Here is a 17,569-nt window from a genome sequence, read left to right on the forward strand (position 1 = left end):
GTCGGGCCACGCTCAGTGTAGGGTTCCGTAGTTACCATTCTGACAGAATAGGCTAAACGGGGACTATTACTAATTATTATGTACATTACAAGCAGAAGGGAGTACCTTCGCAGCGCTTTGTACGTCTTTTTAATAAGAAGAGAAGAATTTTTGCAATAACTCAAAAACGGCTAGACCGATCATGTTCGCTGTGTATAGTTTTCATTGAAAGTATTTGTTAAGCTTTTATTTTACGATTTTTTCTTATTTTTTGGACCCCTGATTCAGAAGTGAGAGGAAGACACATTTTTTTTTCGGAGCGATTATTTCCGAAATTGTTTAATTTATCAAATTTTTTTTTATTGAAGATCCGTATTTGATTTAAAAGACCTATCCAAGGAGACCCGATACAACTGGATTAAAGCGTAATATTTAAAACAAATTGTATGGGATGGGACCCTACCTTATTTTTATTTTTTTTGTTTTTATATTGTACCGTTCTGTCGCCATGCACAATTTATGTATCCATGCCAAATTGCAGCTTTCTAGCACTAACGATCACGGAGCAAATACGGACAGACGGACGGACATGGCGAAACTAAAATAGTTATTTGTGCAAAGTTGTATTTTACTATACAAAGGTGCAAAGTTGTATTTCACTCGCGAGTGTTTCAATACACAAGAAGTAATAGTTATTTGTTATACAAGGGTGCAAAGTTGTATTTTACCCGCGAGTGTGGAATTGAAACACAGGATTCTATAGTTGAACTTAATATCGAACGAACCATTATTATGAGCGTTTTACGTTTTGTTATCTGCCAAGCTACTTAAACACGCTCCATTCAAGGTCAAATTACTTTCCCCACTAGTGGATAAAATGCGTTTTTCCCCGCTCGTTTTATAGTATAAAAGGGGAAAAATAATATTATATTATATAATTATCATGTAAGAAAATATATGCATCGGTCTGTAACATGATAGAGAGCTACTTCTTCTTCCTTCGCGTTGTCCCGGCTATTAGCTACGGCTCATGGGAGCCTGGGGTACGCTTGGCAACTAATCCCAAGAATTGGCGTAGGCACTAGTTTGTGCGAAATCGACTGCATGTAGAGCTACGAAACTTAGAATTTGGGTCATAAAAAAAGGGTTTGTAATGTAGTGCACTGCGTTATGGGAATATAGTTTAGATCCGGAAACCGCTATCAACTTTTAGTATGATATTTGGCATACTATTGGGTCTACAAAACTGCCGGGAGACAGCGGCGCCACAGAATAACTAATAGTACTACCGTACAGAAAATTAACTCCTTCACAAAAGCCAGATTTAGGTATAAAATTATACCTACACTAGCCGCCTGCAAGCAAAATTGAAACTTATAACCGCGCACGGACCGTGAATCTTCTTTGCGCGCCGCAGTTTTATGGCCGAGCTGTGAGTGTCGGCACGGGGTTGTCACTTGACAAGTTTTTGTACCTATACCTACTGATTTATTATTTTTATGATAAATATGTAGGAATTACAAACGTTGATTTTGTAAACATTTTTAGCCGGAGATAGTATGTCTGATTCTCACGAAAGTAGGTATGCCACAGCCGTATTCCTTTGAAAATATGTCGGTCAGTTCCTAATATTGTTTCTGGGCGACCAATATTCAATAAATTAAGGATGTTTATTTTAACTAACTATTACAAGTAAAGACTTCGGGAACTAAAGATTTTCAATTATTGTTTTGCGCGAGCCGCGCGAGCGCCACGTGACACGACTGTCGTGCGAGCCGAGCGGCAGCCCACTGCCATACACCTGCCCGGGCGGTGCGCCGGCCAAATATACCTAAACTGCGCCGGCCATTGACGTCATCCAAATGACGTCCCACCTCGTTGCGAATATTGTATATTGCACCCAAACTATGCATTGCACATACACGTGTGGGGTATTAAATGAAAGCCAATTAAATATTATATATTATATTTTTAAATTGCTCTTAAACTACGGTATATTTTGGTACATAGTGTAGAAATAAAATATAGAATATTTGTTAAGCATATAACGATATCTTGTTGGATTATATTTCATATAATAATATCATGATACTACATATAAATGATATTACGGCATACAAAAATAATTCATTGCCCACTCAATAAAATAGTTTCTGAGGCTTGTAAAAGCGAAAGAAAGTGTTTTCTCAAAGCTGCGTCGGACAGTTAGCGAGCGGCGCGTCGAACGCAAAATAAAAACGTTTTCACGTGAAATAAAACTTCTTGGTCCGGCGTCGCGTTGACGACGCTCGATACTTTCCCCCGTTCTGAAGTCGCTCCGTTGAAAATTACATCATGCGACCCGAAATACGGTCCCTTTACAACTCAATTCTGGACATATTCATGCACATAATGCTAGCCGATAACAAAGTTTAAACTAAGTTCAACTGTTTTTCTTTAGCGAGACTTGTGGCGATCAAGTTTTGTTATCTGTCAAAAGCTACTTAAACACGCCAACCAAGGTCAAATTACTTTCCCCACTAGTGGATAAAATGCGGTTTTCCCCGCTTGTTTTAAAGGATAAAAGACAGCTTTCCGAGCTAGTGAGGGGAAAAATAATATTATATTATATAATTATCATCTAAGAAAATATGTGGCATTATCAACCAAAAGGGTACTTACTGTCGCTTGTCACTAAGGCGCTATTTCCATATAGCTTCAATTAGAAATCAACCTTATCGACAAGCGACAATGTGGTACCTTTGGTTGAAAACGTCACATATATGCATCGGTCTGTAACATGGAGAGCTACTTCTTCTTCCTTCGCGTTGTTTCGGCTCTTAGCTAATACGGCTCATGGGAGCCTGGGGTACGCTTAGCAACTAATCCCAAGAATTGGCGTAAGCACTAGTTTTTGCGAAATCGACTGCATGTAGAGCTACGAAACTTAGAATGTGGGTCATATATTAATATCTAAATTTAAAAAAAAGTTTGTAATGTAGTGCACTGCCTTATGGGAATATAGTTCAGATCCGGAAACCGCTTTCAACTTTTAGTATGTTATTTGGCATAGTATTGGGTATACATTACTGCCGGGAGACTGCGGTGCCGGCCATCTGCTTCAGCGGAATGACGCCATCAAAATGACTCCCGCCTCGTTGCGAATATTGCATATTGCACCCAAACTATGCATTGCACGTGTGGGGTATTAAATGAAAGCCAATTAAATATTATATATTTCATTTTTACACTATCTACCAAAATATACAATAGTTTAAGAGCAAGTAGTAAGGGCTTGGAACAAACTCCCGGAAGACGTAGTTTCAGCAAAAAATGTGAACCAGTTTAAAAATAAATTAGACAAGCATAACACTACATCTAATACTCATTCATGATATATATCTTTATGATTACTGGATACAGGCCATATCAGTTGCCATAACTGCCTGCCTGCTTATTAAATAATAATAATAAAAATAATTTAAAAAGAAATCAAAATGATGTAAAAGAATATTCGATTATTTGGGTTTTATAACCAAACCAAATGTCGGACGTTAAAGCAATGTACTACAACATACCTAAGATGATGTCTCAAGCTATACACTGATACCAAAAAAATCAAAATCAGATCAAAAATGTGCAAATTATGCATCAAAATGTAGGTATTTGCTAGAACAAATGCATTAAAAGTTAAAAAAAACCGGCCAAGTGCGATTCGGACTCGCGCACCGAGGGTTCCGTACATTACATAATTTTAACAATGTATTTTTTATGTGAAACGTGAGTGAAACCGCAATTTACGGTTTAAAATTTATGACGTATAAAAAAAACGACTTACTAGATCTCGTTCAAACCACTTTTCGGTGGAAGTTTGCATGGTAATGTACATCATATATTTTTTTCAGTTTTATCATTCTCTTATTTTAGAAGTTACGGGGGGGGGGGGGGGTTTGGAAGTGACTCTCGCGCAAACTATTCAGTTTAGAAAAAAATGATATTAGAAACCTCAATACCATTTTTGAAGACCTATCCATAGATACCCCACACGTATGGGTTTAATGAAAAAAAATATTTTTGAGTTTCAGTTCCAAGTTCCAAGTATGGGGAACCCCCAAAATTTATTGTTTTTTTTTTCTATTTTTGTGGGAAAATCTTAATGCGGTTCACAGAATACATCTACTTACCAAGTTTCAACAGTATAGTTCTTATAGTTTCAGAGAAAAGTGGCTGTGACATACGGACGGACAGACAGACAGACGTGACGAATCTATAAGGGTTCCGTTTTATGCCATTTGGCTACGGAACCCTAAAAATCGAAATTGTTCATTTCCGCATAAGCTTCTAGTATGTTATTAGCAATATAAAAAGGATTATGCTGGGAGACAATCTCTATAGTGCCTGAGTAACAAATAATGGCGTCATACGTGACCACTACCGAAATTTGCAAAATCTAAATTATAACTATACCATGAGTCACACATACACTTGTGCTATATCAAACGAAAGGTTATTAAATATAATATTATGATTCGTTAACACATTATTTATAAAAAAATAAGTGCATTCCCGTTGCCAGGGAGGTTTTGGGATTAACCTGAGCAACTTTTACCATGGGACCAAACCCGAAATCGCTATTCTATTCGTATCTAAATACCCCGATTTCGTCACTGACTCACTCACTGATGTTCATCAAAACCTTTAGGGTACTTCCTGAAGTCCTAGGATGCTGAAATTTGGTATGTAAGATAGTATTAGTACACAAACAACAAAAAATTCAAAAACTTGAAATTTTTAGCCCCTAAGGGGGGTGGACTTTTGTATGGGGAATCAATACCGCTCCGCTCTTCGCTGAACCGATTTAGTTGAAATTTGGTATATGGATAGTTTTTGTTATGAGGAAGGATATATAATAGTTTTTAAACTTTAAATCACCCCGTAAGGGTGAAAAGGGGGTGAAAAAGGGCGTTAGGGGGGAAAAGGCGGTTGAAGTTTGTATGGGGAATTAGTAAAAAGCAGATTGTATAAAAGATGGCTACGTGATGAGATAGGTACGTATTTCAGGAGTTTTAATAGTAAACCAACCCCTATCCATTTTAATTAGGGGATGGAAGATTTAGAGTTAGAAGCTTGGCTCTACAAGAGATCTGAAAACTTTTTGGCAGTGCGAACAGTTAATTTTGAAATAATGTCAAATAACGTGGAGGGAGGTATATGTAATAACAAAAAAATCCAATATAACCGGCGCCTCTGTTAATGGTGGTCCAAAAGACTAAAGAACAGCTGTCAGTCATTGAAGTGACAAGTGACATTTGACATTTCGAACTTTGCGAAGACCACCATCTACACTAGCGCCCCTAGCGGCGAATTCATACGCGTTAGCCCTCATTGATCTAAAATTATAGTTTTTCCCTGTTTTCATTCTCTTATTGCGGCGATTTCATTTTCACGACGTGCATATAAATAACATTCACTCAGTCATCCACTGCCTTTTTTGCGATTAGTAGGTACTCTTTGTAGCTTGTGAGCGTAATGAATGATGATACATGATACACGTCAACTCTTTTACCATGACCATAAGCTAACATACCTAATAACAGTAATATCTAACAGCAAGTTTAACAAAGGTTTGTCAAAATGTGAAACATGAAGGTATGACGGTACCTACTATGTGCGTGGCTGCCCTTTGCTCAGACACGTGGGCAGCAACGCGGCGGCTGGCTGCGCGCGGCATCGCCCCGTCACTCACACTCCTTTTACTGAAACAACCTTGCCGCCCACGGTCGGCTTGTAGACGCTGAATTGACTGAAAACAATAAAGAAAAATTATTCTATACAAACATAATGCCATTGTTAACTTGGTCCTATAAATAATTTATATCCCATACGTCTGAATTCACACTAGTGAATATTAGATAGAGTCCAATAAAAGTGCTTTTCGCACGTGTTTTATACAGTCATCTGCAATAATATGTTACACAACGAAAACCGCAAAAATATCTGTCGCATATTTTGGCGACCTTCGAAGAGTAACATATTATTGCAGGTGCCTGTACAATGTTTTAGAGTACATATGGCCCTTTAAATTTTCGACATACGCACGTCTAGTGCTAGTTACCGCACTAGGGCGGTAAATTAGCACCATATGTACTGTAAAATATATTTGAAATACTCGTACATTGCAAAAATCAGAATTATTCTGATGTTTATAAACGTTACCTAAAAACAACCGCGTCGCTTTTGGTTGGACTTGATTTAAAAAATAATTAAGGTTATGTGTTTTTACCGTAGTTTTATTACTTAAATGGTACATTTTTAAATAAATGAATGTGCTAAACTTCCAAAAATGTCTAGAAACATTTTACGTGACAGACTCCATGTAGAAATGAACTGTCATAGGGATCATTCGAAGCAATTCGAAGCGATTGGTATACATTATTTTTTGACAACGTAGGCTATTAAGGTAAATACAATAGTGATCCGTAAAAAAACAAAGATCTTAATGAACTTACTACTGCCTACATAAAGCTCTTTATTTAGGAGGGAAACAGACTCATCGCTGCGTTGTTTCATACCGACCGACCACAATTGTATACTACGTCGGTGGCAAACAAGCATACGGCCCGCCTGATGTTAAGCAGTCTCCGTATCCTATGTACGCCTGCAACTCCAATATCTGCAATAACTACAATATCTGTTGCTTTAGTAACCACTGTATCGGTAACCACATATCTCTGTGCCCGAATAAAATTGATTAATTTTTGTCATATGACATACGAAATACAAATTAATTTATAATAATGAATAACACTGGCGTGCGGGACATGTTGTTTTATGGACTATGGTGTATGTTTATGACTGGAGTAATAGGTAGCTGTCGCATAAGCCTCGGAACTGTACATTCAATGACCTGTAAATGAAAAACGACGGAGTAGTGACGCGTGCTTTCCGAGAGCAGGCGTTTTCGTTTAAATTCCCTTATGTTCTGACAAAGCAAGTCTTGGCGACTGTTCGACCGTGGTTTGGCCTATAGCTATAGGATGACGTAAAACCGTATCGTGGGTAACAACGCCTCAAAATCATGTCAATTGTCAAAGTACTTTTATTTGGTACTGTCTGTTCCGTCAGTTTTAACTTTAACTGAAGCTAAACAAAAGCGTTATTGTGTAATTTAAACCTTAAAATTAAAACCCAGTTCCATTACTCACTTGCCTAAGGAATTGAAAGAACGAATTTAGAATAGGTATAGTCTACATAACCTATTTTTTTATTGTCTAATGTTCTAGTGTTATTATTATTTACCAACATCTTATACTTTATCTTCAACTATTTCCATAGTTTGATTTGGCCGTCGCTGATTCCTACCTAATGACTGAAAATGTATTCGCGGAGACAGGTTGGCCGGATCAAACCCATTAACCGTTCTACTGACAAATGGTACCATTTGTCGGAAAGAAGGCGAAGATTTCCTTTTATTTTCTGAGCATACACCAGCTAGTGACTGATTTCAGATTGCCGTCTTGCCGGGAAAAGTAATAGTATGTTACAGTTATACATATATATGTCATTGATTCTGATTCAATTGCAGTACCTACCCGGTCGCAGTAAGTTTTTATAGGAGATCAGAGACCACCAGAAAGAGTGACCTAAAACCCGCCAAGGTACGGAAGCTCCGTTATGCGTGGTCGTACACGCACTTGAATTATAAAAAGAGAACCTAAATCAATGGCCGTTCACCACACCACGTGGCACTTGCAAGTCTGTAATTATTTAAGACTGAGGGTCAGTCAGGATTTATTGGATCCCTTCCAAACCCCCAAGTGGACTTAAATGCCGTTAAATCCAGCTAACACTGTCGGCGACCAACCGCTGGACGTGCTCGTAATTTAAATTGCGCTGACCTCAGATCAATATTTCCATTTTAGTTGAGGCACTGAAGTTTACAACGAAGTATCCGTATGAAGTATCGTGAATTTTTGTTTTTACAGTCAGCAGCAGAAGTTGCTTAGCGGGCGAGGTGTTCAAAATGATCTTGACGTGACTTTATTATTAAGAGAATAAGAGTGTGTCAAGGTAATTTTTAACACCTCGCCCGCTTAGCAACTTCTGCTGCTGACTGTACTTTCGGGCCAATTTATGTACTTTACATACCTGCATTGAAATGGGTTCTTAAATTAGTAGGTATAGAAATATTTTACAATCCAGACAGTTTTTCGTTATTCGTAATTACTTATAAGTATATTTTTCATAAATATAATTATAATTCTTACATAAGATGATAGTTTTGACATAATCACAGAATTTAAAATTACTATTTTTTAAATCGTAATAATCGTATATACTAACATTCTCAGTTTAAACCACTACCTATATATTATGTTTCTGGCCGTATTTTTCATTATCTAGATGGTCGTACATTTCATTGTTTTAAATAACTATCTGTTACAATTGACCATTTACATGGGAACAATATGAAGTCAATAACTAATAATCATAACTTTAAACTGAAACGGGACTTAATCGCGTGCTCTTACGTTTATTATTTGGCCTGGCGCTTCAAATGTGACGTTGCGTTCGTGGTCACGCGCAGACTAGGAATTGTATCACCATCTACTCCGTCTAGCTGCGCAGGCAAATAATAAGCGTAGGTGGTACATGCGATTAAGTCCCGTATCAGTTTTAAAATTATGAGTAAAAATTGTGTTAGTTAAATCGAAATATAACAAATCATACTTCAGTAGCAGATTGTCGTAAATGCGATTTGATAGTAAATAATAAAACAAAATATTTACCAACAACTCGCTAGTAGATAATTCGCTAGATTGGTCATCTACCACGTTCATTTTATGAGGTAAATAGTTAGTTAGCCTCTGTGAACAGGAACATAATTTAAGGAACCCAATTCTAACATACTTTCTGACATCAAATAGATAATATAATTCAATTTAATTACAATTCACGCGTGCATTTTGTTCCTAATTGTCCGTATCTACATGTATTGATGCAAGCGAGACACACGGGCGAATGATAACAAAATGACATCATGCAGATATCATTTTGATGTCAAAATGCAAGTTTGAATTGACCTCTAGGTCGAGGCACGCTTAATTTACATACCTGTTTACAGTGTGTACACCTACAAACATGCATATCTCGGTAGGTATCCCGTGGTTCAATAAATTGACCGCAGTATACCCTATATGATCCATGTTTACAGAAGGACAGGAGGAGAAAGAATTTAAAATGAGATATAAAATAAACATGAGTACACCATGAAAATTACTGCTCTAATATTAGGAAATCCACTTATTTAATAATTCAAAGTGTAAGTATAAACATTATAACAGTATTCCTTTGTTATACTATCACAAAAATCAAACTGTGATGAGCCCCAGTTTTTTCATAGCGGCGGCTTGTGACATTGCATTATAGGCAAACTGAGTCATTGCCCCTAAGCAATAGTCAATAGTCTGAATCTGAACAGCTGAAATCAAAACATGAATAGGTTTAATTACGAGTAATAGGTACATGTATGTTTCCCATCAAAAGTAAAACAAAAGTAATCTTGGAATTCCCTTAAAAAAGTCAAGAGAAGTCTAGAGAAGTCTAGAGAAGTCTAGAGAAGTCTAGAAAGTCTAGAAAAGTCAATAGAAGTCAAGAGAAGTCAAAAGAAGTCTAGAGAAATCTAGGGAAGTCAAGATAAGTCTACAGAAGTCACGAGAAGTCTAGATTAGAGAAGTCTAGAGAGATCTAGAGAAGTCTAGCGAAGTCTAGAGAAGTCTAGAGAAATCTAGAGAAGTCTAGAGAAGTCTAGAGAAGTCTAGAGAAGTCTAGAGCAGGCTAGAGAAGTCTATAAATGTAAAGAGATGTCAAGATAAGTCTAGAGAAGACTAGAGAAGTCAAGAGGGAGATTTCAAGGGATATTGTAAGATCTTCCAGAAAATCATACGTACTCATTTTTGTACGTAAAAAAAGGTTTATCAATTAAGGGGAAATTTCCAACATAATTGTATATCTAAATTACTAGTTCTATACGGATGTGATTGTAATGTACATCCTTACCATATTATATATTTAAAGTACTAACTATCTTAAGTTTAATATTATATATATATTTAATACTCGTCATACTCGTGAACGGGTGCTGTTTGTGGAGACCGGTCTGTTTAAGTTTACACGGGCTTCATTTTACCTATGTAACTTTACTTTTGAGTGGCATTAACGTGAGGCACTTCATTCGGTTCTTGTCTGTTTGTCTGATTTAATATCTAGTCTTTTTATTAATTATATAACAATTCAATTCTTGGAGACCCTTTACATCTCTGGATAATTTGATGATCTTTTTTATTATTATATACATTTTATCTCTGACACCTAGACTTTTACATCTCTAAACAATGTTAGTACTTCTGTTGTTTGTATATTTTTTTATTAGCTTTTTTTGTGTAATTTGACATTTATATTTATGTAATTGTTTTTTTTTTGTAATAAACATTGGGTTAATTTTATTGTTTGTAAAAATTGACATGTAAAAGTGCCCCTGTGGCCTATTTGCTGAATAAATTTTTGATGTTTAATTATTTGAGAGATAATTTTACACAGATCAACCTAGCCTCAAACTAAAGCTTGTCCCAGAAAAAAATGACGCATTTTATTTTCACAAAATCTTACACAACTGTTAAAAATAAACTGTTTGATGGTAAATTCTTGTTGCGAATTTAATGAACAACATGTATGTAAGCATGTTTTGAGTGACTTTATCAATCCAGAAATTTCGTAATTTTGTTGTAATTAAACCGGTTTTGTACATAGGACTGTTATTAATTTTTAAGCTTTTTTTCCATTTCGACTTGAAGTTTACAACTGATATTGCGTTAGTTTTATGGTATATAATTTCTGCTTCATACGAGCTCATTATTTTTCAATGGATCGTAATTCAGAGCAGTTGGGAGGAATAAGGTATTTTGCCACAAATTCGATATTGTTGACTTAGCCGCTTTATCGCTTTCTTTGATAATGATAGATGTGGTTTCCACTTCAGTTTACTATTTTGCATTTTAGTTAGGCACTTTAGTTTATTTGTAGGTCTTTATAGAGTAATTTTTTTAAGGACTGCACTGTTCATTTGTACGTTTTGCACTGTTGGCTAAATATAGTACAGACAGGGTAATAGGCGTTTTTTGCAACGCAGCTATGATGTGCTTCTCTATATTATTTATTAGAAAACCCGGGCTTATGACCATTTCCAGTCCGCCATAGTCTACCATCAGTTTCTTAGAATTGTTTTAACACCCTTTGAACAGGTCTTACTAACTACATAGATTAACTTCACTGATAGTTTTCGTCGAAATGCCTCGATTTTATAAGTGTTTGTACAACATTTTTTGATGTAGTCTTTTCTGTCATGGCGATATCTTCGAAAATGTAAACGAAAGGGATTTATTTTTATAAAGAATAAGAAAACAGGTTTTTTTTTACATTATAGCAGTCTCCTTAAGCCTTTTGGTCAGAAGTCTGATGTGCAACCTGTGCGAATACAAACGTCATTTTTTTCTGGGACAAGCTTTAAGCAAAGCTTGTATTTGTACTATGGCTACTAGGCGATGATATATGTTAATACATAATTAATGATATCAATAGATAGCATCCATAACTCAAGAACAAATAATTGTTCGTGATTAACACAAAAATATTAATGCCCTTACCGGGATTCGAATCCTGGACCTTCTATTCCATAGGCAGGGACGCTACCGACTAGGCTAGGAGTTAACCCGCAAACGGTCACCATATAGTAAAACTACTTAGAACCCTAACATAAGAACACTTAAAATAATTCAGAATATCATGAAATCATGATATCATAGATATATATTTTTGTGTATTTTATTTATCCTACTATAATATTATAGGTATTATTGTTTACTTAAACGGGACTTAATCGCGAATAAGTCCCGTTTTAGCAAATAATGTGTACAAAACGTAAAATTTAAATCACTGTTTTATAACACTATAAATGCAGAAGTTTTACCTCTTTACGCTTGTCCCCGGCAAGCTCGGTTCTCCATACAAACGTAGTTACGCTCTCATTTTAAAACGACTAGCTAGATTGCTCTAAAACTTTGTACTTACAACAGAATAAGGTGTATCTAGTCCTGTAATTAGTTTATGTACGAAGCTACAGCTAGATACCATAGTTAAAAAAAACAGCGAATTTAAGGTTTTCATACAAAACTTGTATTTGCTCTATTTCGTTTGTTTTATATACTAGAGTTATATAAACTAATTACAGAACTAGATATACCTAATGTCATTGTATGTGCAAAGTTTCATTACAATCCAACACGTAGTTATAAAATGTTGAGTCATCGAATGTCACCGGTGTAAACAAGTAGAAAAGATTTCGCACTTATAAACGATTATATCAAGAATTATTTGAAATACAATAAAACATTTACGTACATCGATAAAAGCACGAAGGTTGCGTAGCATTCCAATAAACTATGTTTTGAAATAACTACTGACTGTACTGACATTTTATTGACTATTATATACATGACGTAAGCACATTATTAACATATGTAGGTAAGCTGCTTTTATCGACACTATCTCAGGGTCAAATAGAATCTTGTCTGCAGGCTTTAATTTAACTCAAAGGCCCGTAACTTACTCGCTTGTAATGAACAGGACAGCAAGTCAGCATGGCAGTGGTTGACCAAAACATGGGTTCCTCGGTTCTTACTATTCTGGTCCCAGATTATGGCGCACACCGGTTCGTAGATGTCAGTGCAGTGTGTGGGACACGTGTGGTTGCAAAAGTTTCTGCTCCCCACTATAGTGTGGTCGATATAACGTCTGCTGTCCGTTACCTCCACTGGCTTTTCTACACCACAAACGTAATCAGGGAGTCGCTTAACTGTAACTGTAAAAAGTCGACATCACAGATAATGTTTCAGCAATATTATCTACAATGAAATAAAGTGCAGAATCGAAAACATAATAATCCCTACTAATACTCGTATTATTAAAGCGAAAGTAACTCTGCCTGTCTGTCTTTCTGCCTGTCTGGTACCTTTTCACGCATAAACCGCTGAACCGATTAGATCAATGATAGTTTGAGGCCCCGGTAAAGGCATTCCGGAAATGGACTCTGATGCGATAGAAATATGGGTGATTTTCAAACATTTTGCAAATAAGATTTATTTACTCTTTACGTTCAGTTTTAGTTTAAATTAACGTTGTTACCTTTGAGGTGATTATTGAGAAGGCACCGTATTTTATTGAGATGGCAATAGTTGGTGTAGAGGCGAAGGTCGCGCGCCGCGCCGACGGCCACCAGCGCGCACACCGGCGCCAGCGTGCGCGAGCATCGCGCCCTGCACTCGCGCGCGAGAATGCACTCCACATCCACACCTGGGTGTTTTATAATTATTATAAAGCTACAGCTACAGTTGAGTTCACATACATCTTTACAAGTCAATGTTCCAAAAATATATTACCACACCTCTAAGAAACTGACAATAAGGTCGTGTATTTACTAAATATATTTTGGATCGTTGGCTTGTAATAAAGTTTGTGAATTCGACCATACAAATCATGAATCTAGTATAAAACTGGATTTGGCATGAGTGGTGGGGGGAACTATCAGAACAGGATAGTCTTATGTATCTTTCAGTAGGAGTAGCAGAGAAGGCGTTATTATTGTTTGTCCTTGTTACGGTCTCACATTTTTTTTGTTCCCCACCGTAAATTTGTATGGTTTATGGTGGGCTACAACTCTACTCGACCAATCATATTGTCGCATTGCGTATGTTCTGTCCCTCACGGGCGCACGCGGTAGGCCACTGCTATAATTATATTATAGAATCCTACCTTCTATGGTACAAATTCGCTGTTTGCCTCTGTCCATTAAATATGATTTATAGAAAGAGAGAATAACAGGAAACCTGTAGCTTAATAAAACGCGACCAAGACCAGAACATACTCAGGATTATACTAAATTTACATTACAAAAACTATGGAGCTACGGAGCAATAATCTAGACAACTAATAAGCACCAAATTAAGGAGAGATAAAAAAATCAAATGCCGCTCCTCTTTTAAGACATTGGCCACTCAATCACGTAAAAATTGCTGAACTTGAGGTATGTTAGGATAAATGAGGATTAGGGATAAGTGCGGATAATTATGTTACCTATAAATCTAAGCGTTATTTTCGTTAGTAAGTCACACACCTTCCAACACCATTTCCTTCGCTTCCATATCACACTTAGAGCCACTTGCACCATCCCAATAACCCGGGGTTGACCGGTTAAACCGTTAACCCAGTGTCCAATTGTACTGGAACCATGATAACTACAGGTTTAAATGGCCCTTTGTCGCATAAATTTTATGCGAAACTTTGTAAATGTTAAATTAAGTACTTATTTAAAAACATAGCTTTATCACAAGTTAGCCTAAGATCCGCACTTATTTAAAAACATAGCTTTATCACAAGTTAGCCTAAGATCCGCACTTATTTAAAAACATAGCTTTATCACAAGTTAGCCTAAGATCCGCACTTATTTAAAAACATAGCTTTATCACAAGTTAGCCTAAGATCCGCACTTATTTAAAAACATAGCTTTGTTACAAGTTAGCCTAAGATCTGCACTTTTTCCGGATCATTTATTTCCAAAACCAAGTGAGTAAGCGAGTTTGTTGTACATATTATTGAATTTAAGTTATGTGTTTTATATGGGTATGTTGGACTTACGAATTATTCAATTAAGCTGATATTCAGTTTTAAACTCAGAAACGAGCAAAGTGATCAACGCCCGTTACCGCCATAACCACTAACATGACCACCTTCAAAGTATTTATCAGTCCGGTTTTACAGCCGCCTACCAGACCTTCACTTGACGACTCCATCTGCGGACTGCTCCGCGCCCCCCGCCCCCGCCCCATCAGCGCGTGCGCAACGAGCGACGAGGCGGGCGGCGCGGGCAGTGCACGACGTACAACCGCCACGGACACTCGTGCCTGAGGATGGATTCCCAAAGAATCCGAAACATGTCGCCAAAAGCGACTAAAAATAATAGTGAGTAAAAACCGTACTGATAAATATTTTGAAATATGTCTCAGGATAGTTTAAGTGCGATGACCACCTTCATGAACAATCCCATGTCCATCCCCATGACCACCCCCATAACTAACCTATTGATCACCCCCATGAGCATGAGCACCCTCAAGACCAACCCCATTACCGCCCCATGATCAACCCCATGACCACCCCATGACCAACCCCATTTTTCAATATATTATATTACTCGTATTTAAAAAATACATTCCAATAAACAAACTTCCAAACAAGTTCGAATTCTTGTCATTTTTATAAGAAAAATTTTAGACCCACGTATATCGCTTTACTTTAACGAGAATGTGCGCATATACTAGAGCTTTTTAAGAAGAATTTTATTTCTTTGATTTTTGAGAAACTACTGTCATCACAGCTTTAGCAGAACATGGGCACATTTAAATTTCTATAAATCATACGTCTAATGCAAAGACCTATGTAACTCCGTATGAGACGAATACAGTTTAAGTAAAAAACGTTGTTTCTCGCACAGATGGCGCTACCACCAACCTTTGGCCTATTCTCGGCTAGTTTCGTTTGTTATTTAACAATTTTAAAGGGGCCCACTGACTATCAGTCCGCCGGACGATATCGGCCTGTCAGTTGTTCGGAACTGCCAAATTTTGTTCTAACTGATAGGCCAATATCAGTCCGTGAATACATATCAGTGAAAGAACATGAGTCAAAATCATATAAAAATAATAAAATACAAATAAAAAAAAAACATTTATCCATACACATAAAATATTTTTGATACTTTTGTTTTGAATTTTAACCGTTTGTCGATAGATAGCAGTAAATTTACTGTGACTACAAAATTTACTATGACAGTATACCCCTCTTATCCTATATATTCTCTTTGGTCTACAAGTAAACAGGCACAGGGTAAATTTTCGAACATAGTCACCACTTATACCGGGAATATCCTCATTGGCAAACACCCATTTTGAATGCTTATAAAGTAAAAACAACAACTTATTGTATCTATGACGCAATAAGAAATATGTACGCTAAGTAGTAGTCATACCTACTTATGAATAACAAGCATTAATATTTCCAAAACTCCCTACAAAAGTCGAGTAATAAAATAAACAGTGAAGGCTTACTATTAACTAGTCGAAAAATAGTCCGCAGTTATCCCAACATACTTTATATGAATGAAGATGTCTAGTTCAAAAGGACTCGAGAACAAAAGCTAAGCCAATGCAATAAAAAAACTATAAACTCTCGTGTTTGGACCTATAGAAAGTCTAAATAGTGTAAACTAATTTATTGCTCCGTGTGAGATATCACACACATTAATATAATATAGGTATATGTACATTGTATTAACATTCACATAGTTAAAATATCTGTTAAATATTTTAATAAAAAATAACTTCTCAAAAACATTAGGTTAATTAACACTTTTGGATGATTCACGGTTAGTTTCACTTTTCACTAGACTTATATTGACCGGGATACGGACAGTTTCTGCGAGGACGTCATACAGCAGAAGGAAATGGCGGAACGGGCCAGGGAGATCGACCCAATGGCCGACCCACGGCGCCGCAAGCGTGCTCGACGCAGACGGGTCGCACAACTCGCACATGACCGCCGCCTGCCTCCGTAGGTTGAGCTCAGGATGACAGGCACCTGCCATCCTTCACACACGTGGTCCCTGAGAGGGCGACCGTACTGGATACGATCCAAAAGAAAACGAGGCCATCAAGGGCCTCCGGAGACGGTGGTCCGCAAACAAGGACTGGTGCTGGTGGTGCTGTAGAAGTAAAGCGCGAGCGTTCCTACAGCCCACCGCTACAGCACAATGGCGGCAGACGGGGGGGTTGTTTAGTGGGTAGACTTGGGGCCCCATTAGCCTAAAATAAGGAGCCCCACATAACCACTCGGGTTCGTCCCCGTGCCCGAGTGGTATGCGTAATTGCATATTTCCCCTCCTAAAAAAAAGGGGATACGGACCGTGATTACCTTTTGTATTGTTTTCGAGCTTTGAATGAGGGTAGACCGAGCCCGGTCTACATAACTTTGACAACCACCGGCCACCCGCTATCTTCGTTTACCCGTGAACAAGATGCATGTAACTGCGTCAAAATATCGGGAGCTCGAAAATAATACAAAATCACTGTCCATATGCCGGTCAACATAAGATTTGGTTAATTGCATTACTATTAAAATTTCTATTGGCCTGGATTATAAATTCGGTAACTAAGTTTCTTTTGCAAAGTCATTTTATTAAAATTAATTTTAATACACACTACATAAAAGTAATACGCAATAGTAAAATCTTTTTCCAAAAGCACACATGTTAACTTTGTTCAGAGAGCCTGAAGCAATTTAAGTACGAGTATATGATTATATTATGTAGCGGCCTCGATTGTTTGCTGCAAATAAGAAATTTATGCGTATGGATTTTTAATTGAATTTTCTTTCAAGACAATAAAACCCCAATCGTTGACTATGCTTATGTAATTATTTAACAAATTTAATTTCATGTGTTTACTTA

The 17,569-nt window shown here is 37.0% G+C and overlaps 1 protein-coding gene across 1 annotated transcript; it reads right to left on the reverse strand.

The window, feature by feature from the left end:
- Nucleotides 1–9,237: 9,237 nt before the first annotated feature.
- LOC134755004 (uncharacterized) lies at nucleotides 9,238–16,708 on the reverse strand. Its single transcript, XM_063691483.1, has 4 exons — nucleotides 16,531–16,708; nucleotides 13,198–13,365; nucleotides 12,623–12,874; nucleotides 9,238–9,439 (listed from the first exon to the last, which is right to left on the reverse strand). The coding sequence occupies exons 1-4, from the start codon at nucleotides 16,706–16,708 to the stop codon at nucleotides 9,330–9,332; spliced, it is 708 nt and encodes a 235-aa protein (XP_063547553.1). The 3' UTR covers nucleotides 9,238–9,329.
- Between the last annotated feature and the right edge of the window lie 861 nt (nucleotides 16,709–17,569).

This window comes from Cydia strobilella, chromosome Z, assembly GCF_947568885.1.
Source record: "Cydia strobilella chromosome Z, ilCydStro3.1, whole genome shotgun sequence".
In the NCBI taxonomy this organism is placed as follows: Eukaryota; Metazoa; Arthropoda; class Insecta; order Lepidoptera; family Tortricidae; genus Cydia; species Cydia strobilella.

Excerpts from the sequence above, each read along its gene's own strand:
- LOC134755004 (XM_063691483.1), bottom strand. The coding sequence starts at position 16,708 with ATGGCAGGTGCCTGTCATCCTGAGCTCAACCTACGGAGGCAGGCGGCG. Across the intron at positions 13,366-16,530 it reads CGTCCTCGCAGAAACTGTCC|GTGTGGATGTGGAGTGCATT; the intron begins GTATCCCGGTCA and ends TAAAACACCCAG. Across the intron at positions 12,875-13,197 it reads TCTCAATAATCACCTCAAAG|TTACAGTTAAGCGACTCCCT; the intron begins GTAACAACGTTA and ends GACTTTTTACAG.